The 25,182-nt window shown below is 32.0% G+C and overlaps 2 protein-coding genes across 2 annotated transcripts; both read right to left on the bottom strand.

Moving 5' to 3' along the window:
* Positions 1 to 3,997: 3,997 nt before the first annotated feature.
* On the bottom strand, positions 3,998 to 24,753 carry LOC130625026 (serine/threonine-protein kinase TBK1-like). Its single transcript, XM_057440110.1, has 23 exons — positions 24,514 to 24,753; positions 24,193 to 24,333; positions 23,530 to 23,656; positions 22,470 to 22,560; positions 22,233 to 22,323; positions 21,908 to 21,970; positions 21,742 to 21,836; positions 17,676 to 17,901; positions 17,227 to 17,291; positions 16,688 to 16,817; positions 15,119 to 15,188; positions 14,900 to 14,961; positions 11,065 to 11,156; positions 10,464 to 10,553; positions 10,148 to 10,197; positions 9,779 to 9,801; positions 9,205 to 9,323; positions 6,870 to 6,949; positions 6,678 to 6,717; positions 6,126 to 6,224; positions 5,482 to 5,581; positions 5,284 to 5,345; positions 3,998 to 5,108 (listed from the first exon to the last, which is right to left on the bottom strand). The coding sequence occupies exons 1-23, from the start codon at positions 24,607 to 24,609 to the stop codon at positions 4,940 to 4,942; spliced, it is 2,181 nt and encodes a 726-aa protein (XP_057296093.1). The 5' UTR covers positions 24,610 to 24,753; the 3' UTR covers positions 3,998 to 4,939.
* On the bottom strand, positions 13,464 to 14,708 carry LOC130625033 (uncharacterized). The gene is made up of 2 exons (XM_057440120.1): positions 13,894 to 14,708; positions 13,464 to 13,767 (listed from the first exon to the last, which is right to left on the bottom strand). The coding sequence occupies exons 1-2, from the start codon at positions 14,029 to 14,031 to the stop codon at positions 13,558 to 13,560; spliced, it is 348 nt and encodes a 115-aa protein (XP_057296103.1). The 5' UTR covers positions 14,032 to 14,708; the 3' UTR covers positions 13,464 to 13,557.
* Positions 24,754 to 25,182: the final 429 nt, after the last annotated feature.

Genomic DNA, 25,182 nt, shown 5'->3' with positions numbered 1-25,182 from the left:
AATAGTTTTGGTTATAATTCTTTAAATAACACAAGTCAACAAAGCAAAACAATCTCGTCAACAAAAGTATTTTCCCAATTATCAAGACCAAACCCAATTAGGACCTTTCGTTGTGAAGTGTCCTTTTTTTCTCTTCTTTTTGCCAGGCCGTCTATCTTCTAACTCTTGTGGACACAAATCGCTCATGACATTATATACCAGATGTTTCGGTACATTCAGGCCGTGCTTTTGTCTTAGTTTCTGTTGCATAGCACGATAACCTAGTAAACACCCAGGTCCATCAATCTCTGTTTGCACTGCTTTCTTGACTTCAGAGATGCTTACAGTAGTGTCAGTATAGTTGATACTAAAATATCGAAGCTTGCGATCGAGTGTACGTAAGCTCCACGGATACTGGTTATAGTCCCTTTTTACAAAATCTAATATTTCTTCCCTTCTCAAATTCTGTGTAACATACTTCAATAAATCTTCTTTGAGATTGAGGTCAGTCTTCCACGAATCTGCGTAAGCCATTGCCTATCTGGGCAATGCAATGAACCTGTTGCTATTTTAATTTCAAGCGTGGTAGCCAATTACTTCAATCGAGGTACATGAAATGTGCTATTTCACAAAGGCTGCGAGTCCAACTAAACTCTAAAGGTCATTGCTATAAACAACAATTTTGGCAGCGATGGGCCATGCACAAAATCAATTCAATTTAATTGGGGCGAAGTCGATTTAATTTAATTTAATTTCAAGAATTAATTTAATCTCTGGTTGGCAGCCCTGGGCCAAGACGAAAAAGTATATTCAATTCAGTTGTTATTTTGAAAACGTTTTTATTTCATTTTTAAAAGCGAAATTAAATTAAATTTTAAAACAAAAACAAAATACATAGTGACAGTCATGGGCCACCATACACCTCCATTAGAATTAAAATTACTAAAACCCCAAAACGCAAAGGCTAAAATTGTTTGAAGCAGGCCTGCCTTGGCAGTATAACGTTTGACAGAGACTAAGTAAAGACGTCTTTAAGACGCTTTGGTACCTACGGGAACGTCTCAAAAACGTCTTTAAAACGTCTTTAACACGTCGCAAAAAGACGTCTTTTTTACGTTTCTTAAAGACGTCTTTAGGCGTTACGCTTTTAGACGGGTCAGAGACGTCTTAGAGACGTCTCATCTGGTCTTTAAAAAACGTTTTAAAGACGTGTTTAAGACGTCTCGTGTTTACTGGGAAGGTGAACAGATAACTTGAAACTTGGTTTAAAATAAAACTTTCAAAAATTAAGCACTAAAAAACATCAACAACCAAGATCCATCGTCCTCGCTGTGTACACGGAAAAACGAGGACTCGAACAAATTGTTTTTTTGGGCTGAACATTTGTAACATCGAGACAACAATTAATTATTTATAGTAACCAATATACTGGTTATAAAAATCAGCCTGGACCAGAGTCTTGCTAAGCCGTCAAAATAAGCGCCAGCGGCTTTGGGATAGGCAACAAGCCCTGGGGACGAGGATGAGTTTCATTAATTCCAGGCGCAGTTGACATATATTTGATTCCATATTTTGCCTGTTACGCGAAAATAAACCCTCGCGAAATTTTTAAAAAAGCCTCAATTCGCAAAAATAAATCCTCCCGAAATTTTCGAAAACCATTGACTCGCGAAAATAAATCCTCGCGAAAATTTGTACACTTAAGGTAATTCAAAATCTAGGAGTTTTGACTGTACTTAAAAAATTACAAACAGAACATTTACGAGAAGCATCTAGTGCACTAAGACATTTGAGGTAGATCGACCCCCCCCCCCCGAATATCCTACTTCCAAGCATAGTATTTAAGCGTATATCATAAACACCTCCATATCACATGAACTCTTGCAAGGGTAGGTAACCTATAGGGGAGAATAATTCTAATCAAACTGCACTGTGCTTGTTTAATTTGGTGAATTATTTTCCCCACTCGGTTCCGGCACCCTGGGAATAATCCATATCAGACTTTAAAGCTAGCTTAAATACCAGTAAAGGGTATATAAAAACAACAATATACAAGGCTGACTAAATAGTGAAATCATAACACAAAATATGCGTTCACCACAAAATATTAAACCACCTCTCTATATCATATACATAAATAAAGTTCAATCAAAATATGCTGTCCAAAATTGGTCGTAACAGGTTTATTGTAAGACTTTGCAAAAGTGCTGCCTTTTCTCATTATTGCGTAGACCACTAGTTTTAGCAAGGTATTCTGTAAGGTTTTGCACAACACAGACTTTCCTGTTAGTGGGATATGCAAGAAATTCCAATCGTTTCTGGTGATTTGGCAGTCTACTTTGTTTGAGTAAACTTTGAATAAAGAAAACACAATTTTCATTTTCCTGATGCAAATTTAAAGATAAAACACTGAGTTTCTGTGATCGTTGACCACTAAGAACACACACCAGGACAGTTAAATGTTGCGTTAATAATTGTAAAGATAACTCTTTTGGTGGTGGCATTATCCACATCAAAAGTGATTGTATGATTCCCAGATTCTGCATCAGCTTCTACATTGAGAAGCCCTGGAATGTGTAGAATGATAGTAAGTCAATTGTCATGTCTAATGGCCAATTCCTAAATTTGCTTGACAGCAATGTCACAAGGGACAGAACGACAACTAACCATGTTGGTTATGCAATATACAGTTGTTGTGTCGTCACACAATACTTTGATGTGGGTGTTGAAAACTGAGTCACATAATGACCTTAGTCCAAAAAGAATAGCTTTCAGCTCTAATACATTTATATGCTGCTAAGACTCAAATTTTGAGAATAAGCTACCAGTTTGTGATTTAGTGTCATGGTGGGGTTACCAAATGGGATAGGACTGTATGATGAGGTAATATTGTCACACCACCACTGTATATCTGCTATTGCATTAGCAGACAAAGTAGGAATCAAAATTGCCACAGTTTTTTCTTAATGAGTCTATTTTCAGATTTCAGACGTTCTAAATCTCTATAATAGAGTTTTCCAAATAACACAGCATAAAAACTAGAGCTGAAAATACCAAGAAGCTGGCCAATTTTCCTCAGACTAACTTCGTAAGTAGCAGACAGAAGTTTTTGGAAATATTCCTTGCTTCTTTTCTTTTTTGAGTCAGTTAAATACACTCTCATATTGACTGAATTGATGATGGAACCAAAGATTTGAGTGGGGAGAAATGTGTATCATTATCTCTACAACAGAACGATACGTAGGATCAAATATTATTTATGATCTATAGAAACAAAAAAAACAAAAAGTGACGTCCTAAAAGTTGTGCAAATATTTAAAGGAGCTACATTTTAAATTTGCAGTAATGTTTTACGTTGCAGCTAAACAATAACTTTAAATTGCTCACCTTAAAATGATTAATTTTCGCGAATTTCTAGCAAAAATTAGTTCCTTGAATATTTTTCTATTTGCGTAATTTGCAAAATTTGGATTTTTTTTTTCTTTTAAAAAAATTATTTGCAGTAACTTTCTCCTTTGCTTATCACTGTATTATATTTTTACGTTGTGTTGCTTACGCAAAAAAAAATTGTTGAAAGAAGGAATAGATTGAGAAAAAATTCCTTTTTCTTCAAATTTGCGAAATATTAGGACTAACTTGAATTAAACTATAAATCTTTTTTTTTCGAACTTTTAAACATCATTTATGGCGGTTAGGGTTTACTACGTTATTTTGTTTGACATTTAAGTTTTTAGATTTATCCTTTGTTGTTGTGGTGGTTAAACTTGAAAAATAAAAATGGAGACTAAATCCCCGCGTCTGTTAATTTGCGCTATGGGAGGCGATTTGTAAAAACAATTCTCTCAAAAAAATCTTAAAAAGCTCTATTCGCAAAAATGTAAATTTTCGCAAAATATCTTAACATGAAAAATCTGCGAAAACGATTATTCGCAAAATGGGCGACGCGGTATAAATAATGCTATTTATGAAATACTTAAATATTCCACAAAAAACGGAGATGAAAACCATCTTGAACAACTAAAGGAATTTTACATCAAAATTTGAATAATATTAAAAACATTTTTTTACAAATAATTAAATCTTTAATCAAAAGAAACCCCCCATCAGTAATTATGATATTAGTATAATTAGCAATATGGTGTCAATGGTGAAATTTTTCAAGTGCAAAATCTAAAAGCATCGTATCTTACAAACTATTTCATTGGACGACAGTCAAAACTGGCAAATGAAAAAGCTTTATTCGCGAAAACAATAAAACCCGAAAATTTAAACAGAACAAATTTGTGTAAAGAAAAAAGTCAAAATTTTCGGATTTTATTATGTATTTATTTACTTTTTATCTTTTAAAGTCTAAACGTTTTGGCGTTTTAAAATAAATTTTATTTCATATGAACTAATTTGGTTACGACCATCTCTGTATCAGCCGCAAAAAGAATGTAAACTAATTTAGAAGGCGACCTGCCATTAAACGAACCTTTCGCAGATTTGAAATGTTATTATGATAAAAAAAGGCTTATTTTATGAAATAATTGTTCTTCTTTTTACTCACCCCTAAACTAGTTATCATTTCTAACTAATAAAAATGATAACGAGTTTACCAAATATTAAAATGTTTGAAATTTTGAAATGTTTATTAGTTTTGACGTAGGATAAAAAAATCTCTGGTATTTTAAATTCTAAATTCAGTGACTTTTAACATCCTTTCGTTGCTTCAGTGCATGTTATCATTATTTCAATATCGCATCCAGTGAGATGATTATGTGTTATCGTTATTCAATATCGTATTCAGTGAGCTGTGAATGTGTCATCGTTATTCTAATATCGTATCAAGTGAGCTGCTTATGTGTTATCATAATTCTAATATCGATTTCAGTGATCTGCGAATGTATTTCATTACCTCTCACATGATATTAAGCAATTTGCTTTTGCGTTTCGTTCTTTTTACACTGTATCCAGTGAATTAATGTGATATCGCTTCTTTCTCAATTGCATCTAGTGAGCTGTTAGTGTTCTCGTTAGTTTGTGTCAGCGAGAGTTCTGATAGTTCGTCCGAATCGAATTCTTCTAACTGGATGAGTTGTAATTCTTGCTGTCTAGCAACATCAACTAGATGTTCCAAGGTTTGCATGCTAATAAAAAAAAAACAAATTACAGTGAAACAGAAAAGAATGCTACAGATACCAGGCTTGCTCTAGCGAAACATTTTTTAAATGTAACCCGCGAAAATAAGTACACCTAAGAACGCACGACGACGCGTCCTCACTTAAGAGTATTGAAATCGGAAATTAACATTGTGTCACTTACCTTTCTTCCAGTTTCTGGAACGAAACACAATCAGTTTCCAGCGTATTCACTTCTGTTTCGAACTAAAGACAATCAGCATCTTCATAAGTACCCAATGTTACATAATTAAAGTGGGATACAATAGACTGCATTACACTAGATCTAGTAGTACGTCTTCTATATGGGGTTGTGCGAATTCCCTATATACAGAATACTCACCAATGTGAAGTGTCTTTCAAAATGTTCTTCAAATTCCTCAAAAAGAAGGGTTAAGTTTTCTTTCAGACGTAACAAGCACTCTTTCTTTGATTGAGCCTTCCTAAACAAATAATGCTAAAATGTTCAAGAAAGTTCAGGTCGTAGTTGTCCCCTTCCTAGTTTCAAATTGGTAGTTTGGTTGAGAACAGAGCACCCAGACAAGCTAGTATTTATAAAATGTAAAACAAGGCTATATACACAATTTTATGCAAACACAGTTCTGAAGAAATTGTATTGCATATTGGCGAATCAGCATTTGTTGTCAAGTTCTTTAAATAAGAAAAAGTTGCGCAAAATGTCAAAAAAATTCGTTTTTAATTTTAGTGAGCAAAATTTACAGGACTATTTCTTATATTGTAAATAACTGTGTTTGACTTGTTTCTTTTTATGTAAGCTATTTAAAACGATATAAGGTCCTATATTTTTTCACTGTGAAACACAGAGCCACTCCCATTTGACCCTATCCATTCATCTACCCCGTAAAAGGGCGTCGACCCCGCAAATAGGGTAATTTATTGTTTTTTTCTTAAGGAAAAGCTAGGACCAACTAGGAAGAGACAGCAAGAATGAAATATCAAAAATTATTAAATAAGGAATTTAGGTACCTTAACCATCTGCCAAGAAGGTCGTGCAGTTGGTTTTTATGAGAGGTTAACGACAAAAGTTGATCTTGCATTCTTTGATAGCATTTATTAATTTCAAGTCTAGAAAAAAAAATTTAAAATATATTGACACATGTTTTCAACCTACTCTATCTCTCCATTCACATCATGCTCCTTGCAAGGCTCTCACTTATTTATAAACAATTCTTTCAGGATATTTAAGAGGATTTACGAGGATTTTAGCTGTTTTTTTATGAGAGTTTTTGATTTTACTGGCGAAAACACGTACAAACATATGGGCGGTTTAAGGTGAATTTTAGTGAAAGTTATAACTTCAAAGAAAATTAAACAAAGAAGACAATTTGGATCGATTTGACAAATGAACGTTGCCTGATAATTTAGGACATTTTTAGGAAGGTTTTATATAAGGATTTTTGAAGCCGTGAAGACTAAGAACGCTCAGTGTTCTCGCTACACATTTTTGCTACAATTGCTCTTCAGTGTAGTCATTAAAATGACATGTTCTGTGCGCATGCGTCAATTAGTAAAACTTACTTTTCGGCTTTATGAACAAGATCATCCAGTATTGTTGCATCTATAAACAAATCAAAAAGTAGTAGAGCGGCTACGTAGAGGATTTTCAAGTAATAACCCACTATCACTTCTTTAAAGCCTATTTTACACCTAACATCTAAATTATTAAAGGTTTTTTACTAAAGCTCTAAAGAATCCTTGGTTTGGACTTACTGCTTCGTCTAAATTTATCCTTATAGAATCTTTCATATGTTTTTTCAATTACTTTCGCATCCGCAGATATCGATTCGAGCCTGAAAGCAAAAAGAAAGAAATTAAGTGTAAAAAAAGTGTAAAAATCTTTCGATTGAATCTAACAATTCATGACTTAGGAAGCCAATGGTGTATTCTAGGGACACAAATTACTTTTATTAAAAACTTTAATTACCAGAATAAAATTTTCGTTAAATAAGGTTGTAGGTTGTAGATTTGACATAACTTCAAATGTTAATGAGAACAAAATAATGATTTCTTTTTAATATTTGGCGAAATATTAAGTATACTTAATACTTACTAAATCCTGTAAAGCACAGCGTTAACAGAGTACTACATACAGCATACAGCGGACTCTCTATAACTCAAACAGCCACGGGGAATCGGAAACCATTCGAGTTATAGAGAGGTTCGGATAATAGAGAGTTGGGAGTTTTTCCAAGTTTTTGTATAAATTTTTTTATAAATGGCCCATTAAGCGTGATTATTTCTCTCTTATATGGAATGGGGACGAAATTTTTTCTTTGTACAGGGTAAAATCTAGTCCTTGTAGGCTAAGAACGGACTGAAAAAATAAAAATACAAAATATTTTATCTCGACGATTTTTTCTTGGGAAGAAAAGAAATCCGAATTAGAGTTTGCTTTCTTGTATGATATGTAGATATGAAACACTCGAATCAGTTAAGACTCTATTTACGTTTACATAGCCAAAACAATGCAAAAAAACTGCTTGTGTCGTATAAAGTTCTAGATACATGTTGGGACGTTTAAGTTATAGAGAGGAAATACCCGAGGAGACCAAAAAAAAAAAAAAATTCGAGTTAAGGAGAGATTCGAGTTATAGGGTTCGAGTAATAGAGCGTTTAGAGGAAATTCCCACCATGTCAGGGAAATCGTTCGAGTTAAGGAGAGATTCGAGTTGTAGGGGTTTAATTTAATACTTAGCTAGCATATATTTTTACCGCATTCGCGTAGCAACATATTAAATGGGAACAAATTTTAAACCGGGAGTAGCATCTTGCTTAGGTTGTAGGAGAGATGCTATATGACATGTTACGCTTATCCATGTTAAGGGCGCAACGTTTTGTCAGTTTATATCCAAAGGATAACAGGTGTGAAACACATCAATAAGTTAGTCGGCTAGGTAAAATTCTTTCCAATACAGAAATGATTGAAACAATGATTTTTTTATTTCTTGTTCACTATAAAGAAAATCTGTCATTATATACTCGACTTGCTTCTTTTTGCGGAGCGAAGCATAGCCCATTTGGCATTTAAGCGCGTATTATTTTTTCGATGAGATAAGTTTTTTAACTTTGCGGATATGAATAAATGATAACATGTTAATCTTTTTCTTCAAAACGTATTGGGATGAACAAGCCGGACTTTTCTCCTCACTATGATATATGTATATTAATTATCTTATGTGCTCTGAATGCAACAATTCTTAGGTTTATTGTATGAAAATTACTGTACGCCCGATGCAGCATAATTGAATTAGAGTTTTTTCAATTCTTATTACCCGTCACACGTGGGTTTTTTAAACAAACAGAAAAAATGACAGAAAAATTACATCTTATTACGGAAAATCAAAAGTGATTCGAAAAAATTGGGGTATTTTCTTTTGTCATGTTTTCGTAAACTTCTTTGAAAATCTGAGTTTGATGACAGATTATCTTTGCTACAAACGCTTTGTACCAGACGCGAAGGATAATTTTTGAGATTCTCTCCACTCAATCTCGTCCTCAGAACTTCTTCGTTTTCCGCAACGCCACATGGAATCAAAATTGCTCCCATTTTAGGCCTGGTTTCTACGTAGATAATAATTTGCAATTTTTCGCTTGCGAACATAGCGAACTCATTTCTGCTCCGCAACCCTTATATAATAATGCTCACTTTGTCAAGTTTTATGAGAAAATCTTTTGCTCACTTTGTCAAGTTTAATGAGAAAATCTTTTGCTCACTTTGTCAAGTTTAATGAGAAAACTTTTATTTTAGCCTAACGTAGTGCTATCCATGGTAACATGTTTTTTTTTGGCCGTACTGATATTTTTGTGAGAAAGAAAGCTATGACAAAATCAACGTTTTACTACCACTCTAACATCATTCAACAAATTTTAAAGTTATTTTGTCAAAATTATTGAAAAGCAGTGTTTGCAAATGCTGGTCGAGAAAGGGTTATTCGATGAGCTTTGAAACCTCAAATATTAACCCCTAGCATCTTATTCCATGTTAGACACCGACTTCAGGATTTATATTTTACCATAACCAAGTAAAAATACAAAGCTAACTCACCATGGTTGCGTCTTTAAAAAATCAGCATCTGAAACCCACTCCTCTCTTAACATTTTTTTCTTCATCACATCAAAAAATTCTTTTTCAAGTTCTGATAAACATTTAATGACGTCATTATACTAATAAGAATAAGGAAGTTAATAAAGAGTCCAATATGAATACGCGTTACGCCATCGGTAAATATAACAAAGACATGCTGCAAATCAAATAAAAATTTCTTTATATATAATCAGTGGCTATAAAAACATGCATCATGATCTGTAGGAAAAACGAGTCATATTTTTAACAGCATTAACCTTTGGTAGTTACACGGTCCAAAATTATCCCTAAAGTATGTACATACACAATTTTTTTTTTAATAAACACGTAGGATTTGTTGGTGGAATATAGTAGTCGATTTGTTGGTGGAATATAGTACTCGATTTGTTGGTGGAATATAGTACTCGATTTGTTGGTGGAATATAGTACTCGATTTGTTGGTGGAATATAGTACTCGATTTGTTGGTGGAATATAGTACTCGATTTGTTGGTGGAATATAGTACTCGATTTGAGAAAAAGCACAAAATAACATACCTTCTCTCGACATTCTGGAGGTGCTAAAAAAACAAGAGAACACCTGTTTTAAGTAGAACCTAGGTATATTAAAAAAGTAAATGCAAACATACAAAAGGTATAAGTACAAAATGGAATAAAAAAGATGAGAAAAGTGTAGAACTCTCTTTATTCGCCCTACTTTAACTAGACTAGGAACTTAAAATTTAGTTAAAAAAATAAAATGCATTTTTAATTCCAGAATAAGAGAAAATCTGAGTAAGCAGATATACTCCTCTTAGAAATGACGAGTGTAAAATAACTATTTTTCTTCTCATCATTGAAACGACAGCAGCAAATGTTGGAATTTATTTAAAAGATATAACATAGATATATAAAAAGAAAACTTACGCGATTTGTTTTCACCCGTGCCATGAAACTTTTCCAGTAAAGACGCAAAACTAAAGTGAAAAGTCTGCCTTCATTTCAGGGGTTTTAAACCCTAAGTTAAATCAACAACAAACAACAAATAACAACAAACAACAACAACAATAACAACAACAGCAACAACAATAACAATAACAAATAACAACAAACAACAAGCAACAAACAACAGCAAACAACAACAACAAACAACAAATAACAACAAACAACAATAACAATAACAACAACAGCAAACAACAAGCAACAAACAACAGCAAACAACAACAACAACAAAAATCTGTACCTTATTAGGCTTCTATATTTATCAGTTACTCTCATTTGAAGGTGTCTTGCATATTCTTCTGTATTTTGAAATAATCTCTCAAGAACAAATCTAAACAGAGAAAATTAAATTTAAAAAAATATGAAAAAAAAACAAGAACAAATAAAACAAAAAAAAAATAACAAAGTCATCTAAAATTGGTAGTAGTTTGTATGAAATAAATTATCGCAAAATCTTACGAAGTAGTCTATTTTTATATGATAGTGGTACAATAAAAAAAAAATCTTAAATGGAACCCGAGGTATATAATGATGTTGGACTTATCTTACAGAGCTTAAAAAGTTGGCTAACTAGTTTCTTTAAATTTTTTAAAAACCTAAAAAAATTTAAAAAAAATGTTAACCGACTTTTAAGCTCTATAATATATGTCCAACATCATTTTATACCTCAGGTTCCTTTTAACAAAAATTTTGCTTGTTTGAAAATATTGAACGCTACGAGATTTAACTTGGCTTTAATAATTTGCACTTGCAACACAAATTCTTAGCATGTAATATTTTTACGGTTGTGATACGTTATAAAAAAATAGAAACAGACAGAAATAATTGCACGTGGTTCTTACTCAAATGTTTCGTGTGTTTGATGGATAGCTTTTCGTGCAGTGACGAGAAGTTCAGCTTGACGTAGCAACGAAAACCCTAAATTTGCATACACCTAAACGATAAAAATACCTTTAATTCCAACACTACAATTCCATGTTGAGGCTATTTGAAATAATTTTTATAAATATTGTTAGATCAACATTGAGAAAAACCTGGCAATTTTAAATTATTTATTGATACGAACAAAGACAATACCTTAAGTGGATAAAATTTCGCGTGGACTTAATTACGCAGACAAGCGAAATAATGTAATTTAAAAAAAAAAAAATTTTTAACATCATTTGGAGATGCTCTACTTTATCGTCTCAAAACAAATATTTATGTAATATTTAACATTTACTTATGAGAAAATCAAAAACATTTCTGTCTTTTCCCTTGTTTTTAACTTCATTAGTTTCTTCCTCATTCTCATCTTCACTGTCTTCGTCATCTTCGTCCTGGTATTCAAACTCACTGTGATAATCAATGTTTATTTCAATAACACCGATGTGGTCGGGTTCTGGGAATGAATTGACGGTAAGCATGTCTTCAACACTGGTTTCAAGAGGATCAGAAAATAGATCTAACATAGGCAGATTTCTAGCCCCTTCTTTTACGGCGCCTAAAATTCCAAATGCACTCCAACGACATGTGACTACCTTCATACTGGCCTCGAAATCAACAGCAAACGCCGCCAGAAATGGGAAGTATCAACAAAACGAAGAGAAAAAGCCAGAAATCCGCTAATATCCCACAATTGAAAGAGCCACGTTGTAAGATATTAAAATTTTGAAAAGTAAATTGTGAAAAGTACATTTAATATTATAATAACATAATAGAAATGGATTAAAAATTGATTTTTAGTCCTTATCGTGTCATCATGTAAAAAGAGAAAGAATATTGTAAAAAAATGATTAAAAATTACGTCTGTTTCACTTTACCCTTTAGAAAAACTTAAAAAAATAAGTTTTTCAAAATTCAATTTTGCGTAGATTTAATTTTGCAAAAACCGCGAAAACCGCGAAATTTAATCCATGCGAGATTTTATCCACTCAAAGTATATTTTTCCTAAAGTTGCTTGCTTTAATAAAAATCTTGATATTCGTAGAGAGCCTAGATTATTTTTACTTGTTTAAAACTCTGTTAACAGCTTCACATTTTTTCTTTAGTTGTCTCTTACAAAACAAATTTGCAGATCAATCCATTCCATCCAGGTACCCTTCTTAAAATCAGTTTCACTGAGTCAACTAAAACGCTATTACTTAAGAGCCATTTTCTGTAACAGTCAGGCACTCAGAGGAAGTAAGGTTTCCAAAATTACTAGATTTTTACTTATGTTAAAGTTACTATGGTTTTAGATATTTTTTGAAAATTTTGTTCGATTTCGGTTATCGGTTAAGATTTTATGGCCCATTAAATATTTGCTATTTTTGGGCCTTTTTGGGCCATTTTTAAGGAATTTCTGGGTTCTATGTTTGAAATTATATAAATTATAAAATTAGTTAGCAGTCACTTTGATTTCATATGGATTCTGTTGTAGTCCATAAGTTCTATGGATCGTGTACCAGTTTTGCAGAATTTTTTTCACATTTAGCTAAAAATTATAGCTCAAAACCACCTCTCGGACCTTTTTTCCTAAAAATTGACCAATTTTCCCTGCTTTTGAGGCCCAAATTTGGTTACACCTTATACAGCAATGTGGGAATCTGAATGGCATTGGGTAAAGTGCTTACTTTTGTACAAAGAAAACATTAAACTAAGCATTGAAATCGTATGTGGTTTCCATCAATGACCTTCAAACTTTCGAAAAAACAGTTTAGGTAACTAGTTCCAGTCCTTTTTTCCAGAATGGGCAACATTTTCAAACTACACAATATTTGAAAATGTTTAATCCAAGGTGAGTACTTCACAAAAAAAGAAAAAAATCCATGTGATCTATAGTCATGCTAGCTAGATATCATTGCTCAAAACAACCTTAAAATTACAAAAAAATGTTACGAAAATGTCATAATTTTGGCATATAGAGCCTTACAAGAAATGCCATATCTTTATTTATAGTTGTTACTAGGAAATGTGTAGCCCCTCTTTTTTTGCAGAAAGAAAAAAACCATCGTATATAAAGGTGGGATAAAGACTATTGCTCAAAACTACCCTAAGTTTACAAAGGAATTGTTACAGACAAGCTCTAACTTTTCCTTCAAGAGCTTTAAAAGAAATCTCCATTCATAGCAAAAGTGTGTAACCTAAGATAAAGTAGAAATAACTTTTTGCATTCAATGATCTATACCTAGGCTATAAGCTATTTCTTTACACTCCTTAAAAACAGTTAGTAAGCTTCAGGTGTTATCACTGCAATAATAACCAAGTCAATACAATATAATTGTTTACTTACAAATTATATTATATTTTGTAAACCATCAAAAAACAACATAAATTTGAAACAACAAAAAAGTAATAAGATAATGTAAGATAAACTAATTAATAAATCCTGTGCTAGCGTTTTTGAAATCTTCAGAGGTTAACCAAAAATATCTATTATTCTTTGGAGTTGGTGCTGAAATTTTGCAAATAATATCATCAAGATCGTAGAACCCTTGATCTTTTGGATTTGGAAAAATAAATGCATTGTTTCCATCGCCCATGGCATAATGCATACAACTTGCTACAATACCCTCATCATCTGCCTAAAATTAAATCAAAGGTACAATAGGAAAGGTAAAAAAGAAAAGGTAAAAAAAAATTAGAAAAATCATGGTGAATCATTGGATTTTAATCAATGGGCCATTAGCTTATCATCAAAACCACGGTACCTCTACAACTTGAGCCGGAAACCAAGTATTCCCAAAGCGCAAAGTTATCCATTCATCAACTTGATATGTATTTTCAAGTTTAAGAAGTACTTCTTTTGATGTTTGCTGGATGACCTGATTCTGAGCTGTAGCAAGCATTTCATCATCAAAGCCGTTGTCATCTTTTTTCTGTAAATTCTATTTGCATTCTATTAGACATTCTATTATTATTATCACCAATGCAATGATTTCACATTATCAACAATGCAATGGCTTCGCAGATACTTCAAAATACTTTTTTCTAAAATAGGTAATTTAATTGTTCTCCAAGCTTTATGATCTAAATCTTTTACTGCTAAATCCTTGTTATTAATTGTTTGATTTCGAAGCATCCTATATTTCCTCAGCAGAAGTTCTTTCAAGCAATAGCCTATAGCCTAGGTATAGATCATTAAATGCAAAAAGTTCTTTCTATTTAGGTTACACACTTCTTGTCAACATCTATGAATAAAAATACAACCTTTCTTTTGAAGCTCTAGAAGGAAAAATTAGAGTTTGTCTGTAACAATTCATTTGTAAACTTAGGGTAGTTTTGAGCAATAGCCTTTATCCTACCTTTATATACGATGGTTTTTTCTTTCTGCAAAAAAAGAGGGGCTACACATTTCCTAGTAACAACTATAAATAAAGATATGGCATTTCTTGTAAGGCTCTATATGCCAAAATTATGACATTTTCGTAACATTTTTTTGTAATTTTAAGGTTGTTTTGAGCAATGATATCTAGCTGGCATGACTAGATCACATGGATTTTTTTCTTTTTTTGTGAAGTACTCACCTTGGATTAAACATTTTCAAATATTGTGTAGTTTGAAAATGTTGCCCATTCTGGAAAAAAGGACTGGAACTAGTTACCTAAACTGTTTTTTCGGAAGTTTGAAGGTCATTGATGGAAACCACATACGATTTCAATGCTTAGTTTAATTACTTAAGCCATCCAGTGTAATTGCTTTTATACAAAGTTATACCTTCGCTATGTTTGCGTCGTCTTGTGGATTGATTGACGTGTTGACAAGATGTGACAGGCTAGCTAAAAACACAAAATTTAAACGCAAAATAAAATTGTTATACTTTTGTGACTTCTAATTAGACTTCCAATTAGCAACGCAGAAAAAGGACAATATTTTCGCATCGCATCGTAATTTTCTGATTTGTACATGAAAATTGAATTTTTGACAATAACATACCGAATTTCTTTTCTTGCAAATTTTGAGATGGTGTTGTTTCACTTGTAATTAATATGAGTGGATTGTCAATCTAAAGATTCAACATGAACACTGATAGTAAAATACTTTTTATGAGTGGATTGTCAATCTACAGATTCAACATAAACACTGATAGTAAAATACTTTTTATGAGTGGATTGTCAACCTAGAGATTCAACATGAACACTGATAGTAAAATACTTTTTATGAGTGGATTGTCAATCTACAGATTCAACATGAACACTGATAGTAAAATACTTTTTATGAGTGGATTGTCAACCTAGAGATTCAACATGAACACTGATAGTAAAATACTTTTTATGAGTGGATTGTCAACCTAGAGATTCAACATGAACACTGATAGTAAAATACTTTTTATGAGTGGATTGTCAACCTAGAGATTCAACATGAACACTGATAGTAAAATACTTTTTATGAGTGGATTGTCAACCTAGAGATTCAACATAAACACTGATAGTAAAATACTTTTTATGAGTTGATTGTCAATCTACAGATTCAACATGAACACTGATAGTAAAATACTTTTTATGAGTGGATTGTCAACCTAGAAATTCAACATGAACACTGATAGTAAAATACTTTTTATGAGTGGATTGTCAACCTAGAGATTCAACATGAACACTGATAGTAAAATACTTTTTATGAGTGGATTGTCAACCCTAGAGATTCAACATGAACACTGATAGTAAAATACTTTTTATGAGTGGATTGTCAATCTACAGATTCAACATGAACACTGATAGTAAAATACTTTTTATGAGTGGATTGTCAATCTACAGATTCAACATGAACACTGATAGTAAAATACTTTTTATGAGTGGATTGTCAATCTACAGATTCAACATGAACACTGATAGTAAAATACTTTTTATGAGTGGATTGTCAATCTACAGATTCAACATGAACACTGATAGTAAAATACGTTTTATGAGTGGATTGTCAACCTAGAGATTCAACATGAACACTGATAGTAAAATACTTTTTATGAGTGGATTGTCAATCTACAGATTCAACATGAACACTGATAGTAAAATACTTTTTATGAGTGGATTGTCAATCTACAGATTCAACATGAACACTGATAGTAAAATACTTTTTATGAGTGGATTGTCAACCTAGAGATTCAACATGAACACTGATAGTAAAATACTTTTTATGAGTGGATTGTCAACCTAGAGATTCAACATGAACACTGATAGTAAAATACTTTTTATGAGTGGATTGTCAATCTACAGATTCAACATGAACACTGATAGTAAAATACTTTTTATGAGTGGATTGTCAACCTAGAGATTCAACATGAACACTGATAGTAGAATACTTTTTGACACAGCTTATAAAAAAACCTTACGAAAATAAAAGAAGAAAATCACCGAAACAAATTCCTCTATTTAATGGAATTCCCTATTAGCATTTTGCAATAATGAATAAGGCAACTATCTGTTGGATTTATTTAAAAAAGAAGTATAAAACGCTGACAAACAAAGATTAAAAAATTGCCATAAAAACAAAACAATAGTAGAAACTTACTGTAATGTCTGGATAGTGCAAAACAGGCGCCATAAGGTCTGGTTGGAACTCCATATTGTTATGATACAGTTCCTGCTCAGAAGCATTTATCCCAACTTGTGATGCCAACACGTCTTGTAAATTCGAAATACTTAGTGAAAAATAAGACACATTGAATATCAATGGCTGTAAAACTAAAAACCAGTATATAAAAGAACATGGTGAGCAAACCGGTAACTCGAAACGTTCAGACATTTAATAAGTATATAACTTTGTTTAGATTTTTTGATTTCCTGGATTGAGCAGACCCAACGATGATTTTACAAAATATATGGAAATACATAACAAAAATAAGAATTGCTTATTTACATATTATTACTCAATGGTATTCGTTCAAAATATAGAGTTCCTTACTTGCATAAAAATCATAACTAGACAACTATCTGTCTGTCCAATTTGCTTAACGATAGAACGAGTCCTTTAGGATTCAAACAGATGTTAATGATTAGGTTCAATAGGAGTTAAGATGAACAATAAAAGGAAAGATGTTGCAGGCTTACTTGTCTTCTTGCCGCAAATAGATGCAATGCATTGAACTTGTTTTTGTGGAAAACACATAAAATACCTAAAGTAAAAAATTATGTAGTAAAATACCATTCCAATAAAAGCTACATTTCAATGCTTTCTAGTTACTAATGGACTAACACATATTTTCATTAAACTAGATTTAGTTATTTTGACGTAGTACAATACATGCGACTGTAGTAACAGTTTATTAACATCGGAAATTCCGTTGTAACGGCTATACTGTTCTAATTACTGGTAATAATGTTTAGCTCTGGTATTGACTGGCAAATAACGGTTTATATATCATGAAGATGTGGCATAACAAAATTATGTTCAATAAAACTGTACAATCAAAACAAAATAATATGCGGATTAACAAATAAGTCCAGCAGACACAAAGTGAACATGATTGTTTCTGGCAAAATTTTTACATACATCCTACCTTCATATCAATGATATCTTTGATCTTCTGAAAAAAATCGTCATGAGTGATCATATATTCAGGATTCGTTTCAAGTAATCCTTTTAAAATGGGTGTGATTAAGTTTTTAAGCCCTAGCGATATCCTTGTATTTTCGGGTAATTTTGACGAAAATACAAGTTGTCCATTGGCTGGATTTTGGTGACAAGATATTACTCCTTGTTTCTTCTCAGTGATCATACGAAACCTAAAACACAACAAATATTTTGCTTGAAGACAATATCTGTTTTTAATGAGAACTCACTGAAAAATCTCATGCATCAGATGTTAAAAAGGACATTACTTTTTAACATCGGTTAAACATGCTGAAGAAGCTTTTTACATGTGGTGAGTCGGGCCGGTTTTTTAATGAGGTTATCCCCAGTTTATACATAATTATTGCGGAGCTAAGCAAAGCAAGCAGATGGGAGCCAATTTGGCATTTTAAGCACGTATTATTGCGGAGCTAAGCGAGCGGATTCCATTTGGCATTTAAGCACATGTTATTTTTTCTATTTTCTACTATACAGCGGAAGAAAATCAAATTTTTAAAAATTTTTTACACGAAAGTGTCACTTTTTTCACTCGATAAGTCAAATTCCCTTAGTCTCTGTTATCCCAATTTTTTCCTGCGTACTCTACGCTCTGGGAACGAGGTGGTTATTTTTAAGAACACTGTTCTAATGAAAATATCATTCAAATAAAACTGTGAAGAAATGAAACAAATTGAAAAGGTTTTTACGTTGTTCATATGAGCTGGGTAAGTTAAGTTGGTGTCAGGTTAGGTAACAACAGCTCATGTAATACGTCACAAAGTACAACAAATGGTTGGAATTATATAACATCATCTTAAAATGAATGTCAAATAAGGTTAGTAGTTCAAACAAAGTTTGATTAGTCTTTGCACAGAGACACAACAAGGAAAGATAGCTTTGACTTGGTCTGCAGCTTTTTGTAATTTCTGATAAGTATGGATTCGCTAGATAAATGAATTGAGATTTTTAACGATTTTCTTTCGACTTTTGTGATACGAATAAACAGTAAAGATTATCTTTACATATAAAGCGTATTGACGGGAATGTTTTCTATAAACGGTCCGAACCTAGTTTTTCTTTCTTTGTATCTATTTTACAGATTGCATAACCTGAACAAAATGAGGGCCGCTGTTTTGGGAAAGAATATTACTCGTAAAATTTTTAAACTGCAACATCAGTTGTTAGGAGGAGAGAAACTTTAAATTTGTTATTGTAAAAGGTAAAAACATCCCTTTAGTGTGTTTATTCAGTTTCTACGTTATTTAAACTGTAAAAAATAATGATGTTGTTTTTACTGTTTTTTTAATGTTCTTGTAAATTAAAACAACAAGAAAAAAGCTCCTGAAAATGTTGTCCGTTACGTTATGCTTTTGTTCGATTCATCGATGTTTTGTTCGATTCATCGAATTTGAAGACATTGCGATGCAGGTCAATAGCCAGAATGCTCTATGAAAATACACATAACATTGCTCAGTTAACCTTTATTTCTGCTTTGACTAAAAATGTTTTTAAGTTTTTTTTACTAGCGCGTATTCAGATTATTTTTATTCTCGTTCTCCGATTTTGCTAGATTTTTAAACAAACAGAAAAACCCCGAAAACACCTTGCTTAATTATAGAAACTTATAAAATAACCTATGCGTGCTGCCAAATGTTTGCTGTTTATACGCTTTGAAAACGAATGCATAATGCAAATATCTTTTCTCAGGGCTTATTTTTCGCAATCTAAATAGTGGCTAGGGGTATGTCAAAAAATAAAAAAGAAGCTCTGGGGACAAGATTGCATTTTACGCTGGGAACTTATTTAAGATCTGATTTAAACTGTCTATTGGAGCAGATGAAAGTTCTCTTCATATTTGTCATGGAGTATGTCATGGATGTAAATATTTCGCTTGCGAACATAGGAACCTGTTCCCGCTCCACAACCCTTTATATATTGATTTGTATCATAAATCATGGTAAAAGCTTGTTTATGCCGCTGGATTTGCCTTGCTTAGCCATTAAGCATACACAATTTAGCAAAACCATTATCAGTTAGCAAAACCATTATCAGTTAGCTGAACATTCATCACATCTACCGTATTTTCCGGTATATAACCCGCAGCTCAGCTTTTTTAGGGAGTTATAAACTAGATGCTATCAGATAGCCCGCACCTTCGTATAACCCGCATAAAATTTCAATCAATGTGTTTTACTTACCCGCACCTTTGCATAACCCGCATCGTGTTAAGAAATAAATTCAGCGTATTTGTACTTACCCTAATCATTTTATAAACATGTGCGTGTGTTCTGTTTTTTTCATGCTGGAGACAAGTGGGGGACGTTTAAACTCGTGAACCTCAAACACGAGAACCGAGTGTCTAAACTAGCGACTCTCTCAGTCTTAACTTCCTTGTCTCCGATTGCCGAAATAATAATGAATTAAAATTAATTTGACCAGTCAATCTTCTGCTAATGCCGATAGTACTGAATCAGACAAAACTGTTTTTATTTTATTTGTACACATTAGTTTCAGCCAATAATAACTGTTGCTTCCTGCGATTAAACAAACAAACAAATAAAAAAACCCACGCTATTAGGTTATAAATCTAAAGTAAAATCTCTGTTTTTTATGTATGTTAAGTTTTTTTGGCATAAAAATAAACAACATAATAATTATCTCGGATTGTGTGTAACAGCGATGTACGGAACGTTCTTTTTTAATGTTTATAGAATTTCGTTATCTATTTATATCTCAGCAATCACAATGTGCATGATAAAATGAAGGGTGGCAATGAGGAGGAGATATTGCGTGTGTCTTATAAATTGTATTTCACATTTATTTTTGATATTTTCAGTGGCCACGTTGAAGTAAGATTACGTAGATATAGGATTGCGCACGCAGTTATATTAATGTACGCATTTTATCCCCTTGGTACTATTTTCTTCATTGAATGTATAAACTTTAAATTTCACAATAAATGACAGAAAATATAATAAAACTTTTCACATAACCCGTACCACATTATACCCACATCAACGGTGGAAGTCGTAAAAATGAACTTATAACCCGCGGGTTATATACCGGAAAATACGGTAGTTAAGCAGGTTAAGTGAAAACTTGCTAAGGCAAGCTTATCTCCATTGAGATAATTATTTTACAGCATAACCCCTTTAAAGTTGGCATGCTTTAAAAAGAGAACTCCATAAAGCAGACACTCTGTAAAGTGCACACAGTTTAAGGTCTCTAATGAATTTTTTCGACTGAAATTTAATATTTTTAATCAATAATTTTTATTTGCTGATTTATTTATTTTTTACCCAGACATTGTTTACGATGGCCGTAGTTTAGTTATTTTTATATAGTCAATGGCCCTCTATGTAATAATTATCGCAACTAACAATACATATTCTCCTTCCTACACAGCTACAATTTCTTTCAAGTATGACCCTTAGATAATTTTAAATCAAACTTCTCCAAAGCAGACAAATTTTAAAGCAGGCACGGCTTCATTACATCCCAGATGTTTTAAAGAGACCTTGACTAAGTAACAACTTTAAGAACAGAGCAGAAATGCAATAATTTTAAATGCATCCTGCTTTTAAACTACAGGTTTTTCTCATAAATTATGTTCACAAACACGTCTACTTCTATCATTTATTTATATTTACAACTCTTTTCCTGTGTCCAATTATTCACTCATTTCTATCAAAAACCAATTTTTAAAAAAAAAAATTATTATCTACATTATGTCGGAAAAGACAACTCTGTTTTAAACACATATGTATGATAGTTGAAAATCGCACAGAGTTGGACAGAAGTTAAGTAATACATACAAAAGCAAATTCTCGTTCAACCACAAATTCACGCAAAGTCAAGTTGTTCTAAGAAACCCACCAAAGACATGCGAATTTGCAAGAAATATCAACCCAGCAATATGTGAGACATGCGAATTTGCATGGATTTGTCAACAGAGTAATGACAATTTATAAATAAAATGCATTCTAATAAAATAAAAAATACTACAGCCTTACATTACATCTTTATTTTGGCGCCCACCAATGGGACGAAATGGAAGTTCGCCAGTTGCTAGATGATAATAAGTCACACCCAAACTCCATAAGTCTACCTATAACAAAAGAAGCATTGTGGAAATCACAAAATCAAGCCTAAACTTAAAAGGTTTATAAAAGCTCATACCGCAGCTGTAAAACCTTTTAATGTGCATTTCTTTAAAACTGCTTTTTCATAAATATCTGGATGCTATGAGGAAATGTAAAAGCAATAATAATGTGGAAATACGAAAATCGGTTTTACATAATTTTAGAAATATTGAATTGAAAAATGTTACAGACAAGTGCAAAATATTTTAAAACAAACTAATGCTTTTTAATTACTCCATTGCTGTTAATCGAGATTAGGATAATTTAAAAAATAAAAGCAATTTATCATAAATTCTATTTGGTAAAAATTTTGTATTTTAAACAGCTATTGTTGTAGAGAACCAGATTTAAGACATCCTTACTAAGTACTCTTCAGTTCCGTAAACTGATTGAAACTGCTCAGCTTCTCTTAGTTCTCGTGCAGCCCCGAAATCAGTGATTTTGTATATGTACCTGGAAAAAGTACAAGATATAAAAGCACATGGCTTTGCTTTTATTATTACTTGTGTTCTTTTTGATTCGCTATTGTGTTTATTCACTGAATCCTGTTTGCTCACTGTTTTTATAAAAAAATAAAGGTGAAATAAAATTATTCTAACCTTCCATAACCTTTCCTTGCCCGAAGAATATTCCCTGGCTTCACATCTCTGTGTACAATATTTGAATTTTGTAAATATGCCATACCAAGACCTTAAAAAAAATTTTAAGCTACAAAGTCTACAAGGGAAAGCTTAAAAGAGTTAAGGTTTCAAGAATCTGCTTAAAATATGCCCAAGTTTAGCAAGAATACTTCTTTTGTTAAATGATTATTAATTCAAACTTCTTTATTTATATTTATATTGAAGAATTTATTTCCATTTAAGCAGCAGTACATGGAAAATTTCAGAAAAGATGACTATTTTTTTCCATATTTATTTTAATTCTTTAAAAAGAAATAGAAAATAATTTTCACATAGAATATTCTCATAGATCAAGCCTTTTTTGTTTAAAGCGTTTTTAAGCAAAACACCCCTATGTCATTATGTCTTAGGATTCGATTGGTTAAAAACATTCAAAATAGAAATTATGTGTGATGTTAAATTAAAATTTGCATGCGCTCAATTCAACTTCTTCTAGAGTGGGACAGAACATGTTTATTTTTAACTTTGTTTTTAGACTTTTGGATATGATTATGTAATTAAGCTACTTAATTGCAAATAATCAATCAAATTTGAGGTGCATTTGCCAAGATTTCTTGTTATTACATGATTTTATGTGTTTTGGTGAGCCAAAATAAAGTATATTTTCATATTCAATTGTTACCAAAGGTATTTTTAGATGAATTTATTTGCCCATTTGACAAAGATGATTTTTTTCCTGTGAAAAAACGAACTATTTTTAGAAAAACTTGTTACAAAGCAATATTTATTTTGATTTTGAAAAAATCAAAACAAAAAGAATAGAAATATGTTATTTTTGCTACAAACAGCATATTTTCCATGTGTGGAAGGCATTATAGCATTACAAACTCCTTATTTTCATTTAATTTTTAAAATGGTAGCAAAACACGACTTTAGATTCCATGCGACATACATTTTTGTGTGTATTAATCTCCACGCCCACACCTGTGCAATTCTTCAACTTTTTTTTAAAGTTTGAAAAACGAATAAACGTACTTACTGACATCATTGATAACATCCTTGAAGTCATGCTCATTCAAACCGTAAATATTTTCAGGCTGCTCAAGAATGTCATGCAAGCTTGATTCACACAATTCCATGATTAGCACTGTGGCTTTTGATCCATGCTAGATTAAAAAATAGGTGTCCAAACATTTGTTGTGATGACTAATATGTTGGTGTTAGGTAAAATGCGATAGCTTTTCCTTTTTTAAAAGTCAGTTTAAAGAAAAAACACAACTTTTGCTATAGTAGTCTGAACAATTAATATTAGTCTTTGTTTATTTCATCTCAAGGTGTTCTCTAGCAAGGGTTTTGAAAGGCTTTTACATCCATTAAAAAAATAATAAATAAATTCTACATTTTGTGGACTAAAAAAAGTATGATTAGAGTAAAACCTAGTAAAACGAAACTCGTCTAGGTATTGGGATTTAGGATTTATGCTACTGATCAACCCAAAGTTGTAAAGATTATTGCAATATTACAACAACGAACATTATAGGATACTATTTTTAGTTTTACATACAGGTCATTTGAGGGTTTTTTTTATGTGTATTATCATATTTTTGTTTTATAAAGTAAGAAGAAAAATAATATTTACACCCTACAGCATAATTCAACCTTATGTGCATAAGAGAAAAGTATTTTCAGCATAACAGCCTACCTCTTGCTCTAAACCAATGAGTTGGACTATATTTGGGTGGGAAAGTTTCTCCAAGACTGCAATTTCTCTGTTTTTAACCTCATATGGTCTTCGTTCAGCATGGGAGTTAAAAACTTTGGCAGCAAAGCATCCACCATATTTCTAAATGCAGCAATATTATTTGCTGATAATAGCAATGACAAAAAATGTAACAAATATGCTCAGAAAATCTAATGATTTCCGAACAAAAAACAAATGCAATTTAAATAGCAGTGAAGAAACAAATTCTAAATAGTTCTTCCTAAACGGATAAGAAAAAAGTGTTGCGATACACCAACATACCTTATCACGGCAACGGAAAACAGTCCCCGTTGCTCCCTGCCCAACAGGTTCCTGTACCGACCATACATAACTATTGCTTTGACGAATTGCATTCATATTGTTTATTTATCTATGTTCTACATAAAATATTAATATTGTATTTTTATTTTTCAGAAGCAGGTTCACAATCTATACTGTTTATTACAATCTAAAAGAGAATACACTCAGGAGAGAATAAACATTCAAAGTTTTTTATAACACCTTCTATCACTTTTTTGGTCAAAAATAAAGTTAACAAAAATGTGATTGATTGTACTATTTTTAGGGTTTTGTCAAGTTTAGTCTTACAATCAGTATAATGTCCCCTTTTGATTAATTTTAACTTTTAATTTCATTTTTAAGATTCTCTTTTCTAACTGACTTTTTTGGTGTTTATCTAAACATACTAATACTAAGATATGGTCTTGAAGTCAATCTATGGATCTTGCTTAAAAATGCTTATATAATAATATATACAAATATAAACTAGTCGTTAGGCCATGGAAAAATCCATAGTTTTGCCAGTCCCCAGAGCTTCACCTGTTGTGCATATTTTCTCCATCAGTATTTCGTCCATTTCATGTTAACATGAAATAATGAAATTACTCAGACAGGGTTTAAAATAAAGCTGCAGGGGCAACCATTTTAAAC

Source organism: Hydractinia symbiolongicarpus, chromosome 14, assembly GCF_029227915.1.
Source record: "Hydractinia symbiolongicarpus strain clone_291-10 chromosome 14, HSymV2.1, whole genome shotgun sequence".
Taxonomy (NCBI): domain Eukaryota; kingdom Metazoa; phylum Cnidaria; class Hydrozoa; order Anthoathecata; family Hydractiniidae; genus Hydractinia; species Hydractinia symbiolongicarpus.
Note: the sequence above shows the minus strand (reverse complement) of the source record. Positions and strands in the feature narration are given on the sequence as shown.

What these genes read in the sequence shown, in the direction of transcription:
- LOC130625033 (XM_057440120.1), bottom strand. Translation starts at nt 14,031, where the DNA reads ATGCTTGCTACAGCTCAGAATCAGGTCATCCAGCAAACATCAAAAGAA. An exon ending in TTCCGGCTCAAGTTGTAGAG is followed by an intron (nt 13,768 to 13,893) that starts GTACCGTGGTTT and finishes ATTTAATTTTAG; the next exon opens with GCAGATGATGAGGGTATTGT.
- LOC130625026 (XM_057440110.1), bottom strand. Translation starts at nt 24,609, where the DNA reads ATGAATGCAATTCGTCAAAGCAATAGTTATGTATGGTCGGTACAGGAA. An exon ending in CTCCAGAATGTCGAGAGAAG is followed by an intron (nt 9,324 to 9,778) that starts GTATGTTATTTT and finishes TATTCTTATTAG; the next exon opens with TATAATGACGTCATTAAATG. An exon ending in TTTTTAAAGACGCAACCATG is followed by an intron (nt 6,950 to 9,204) that starts GTGAGTTAGCTT and finishes TTTTGCTTTCAG; the next exon opens with GCTCGAATCGATATCTGCGG.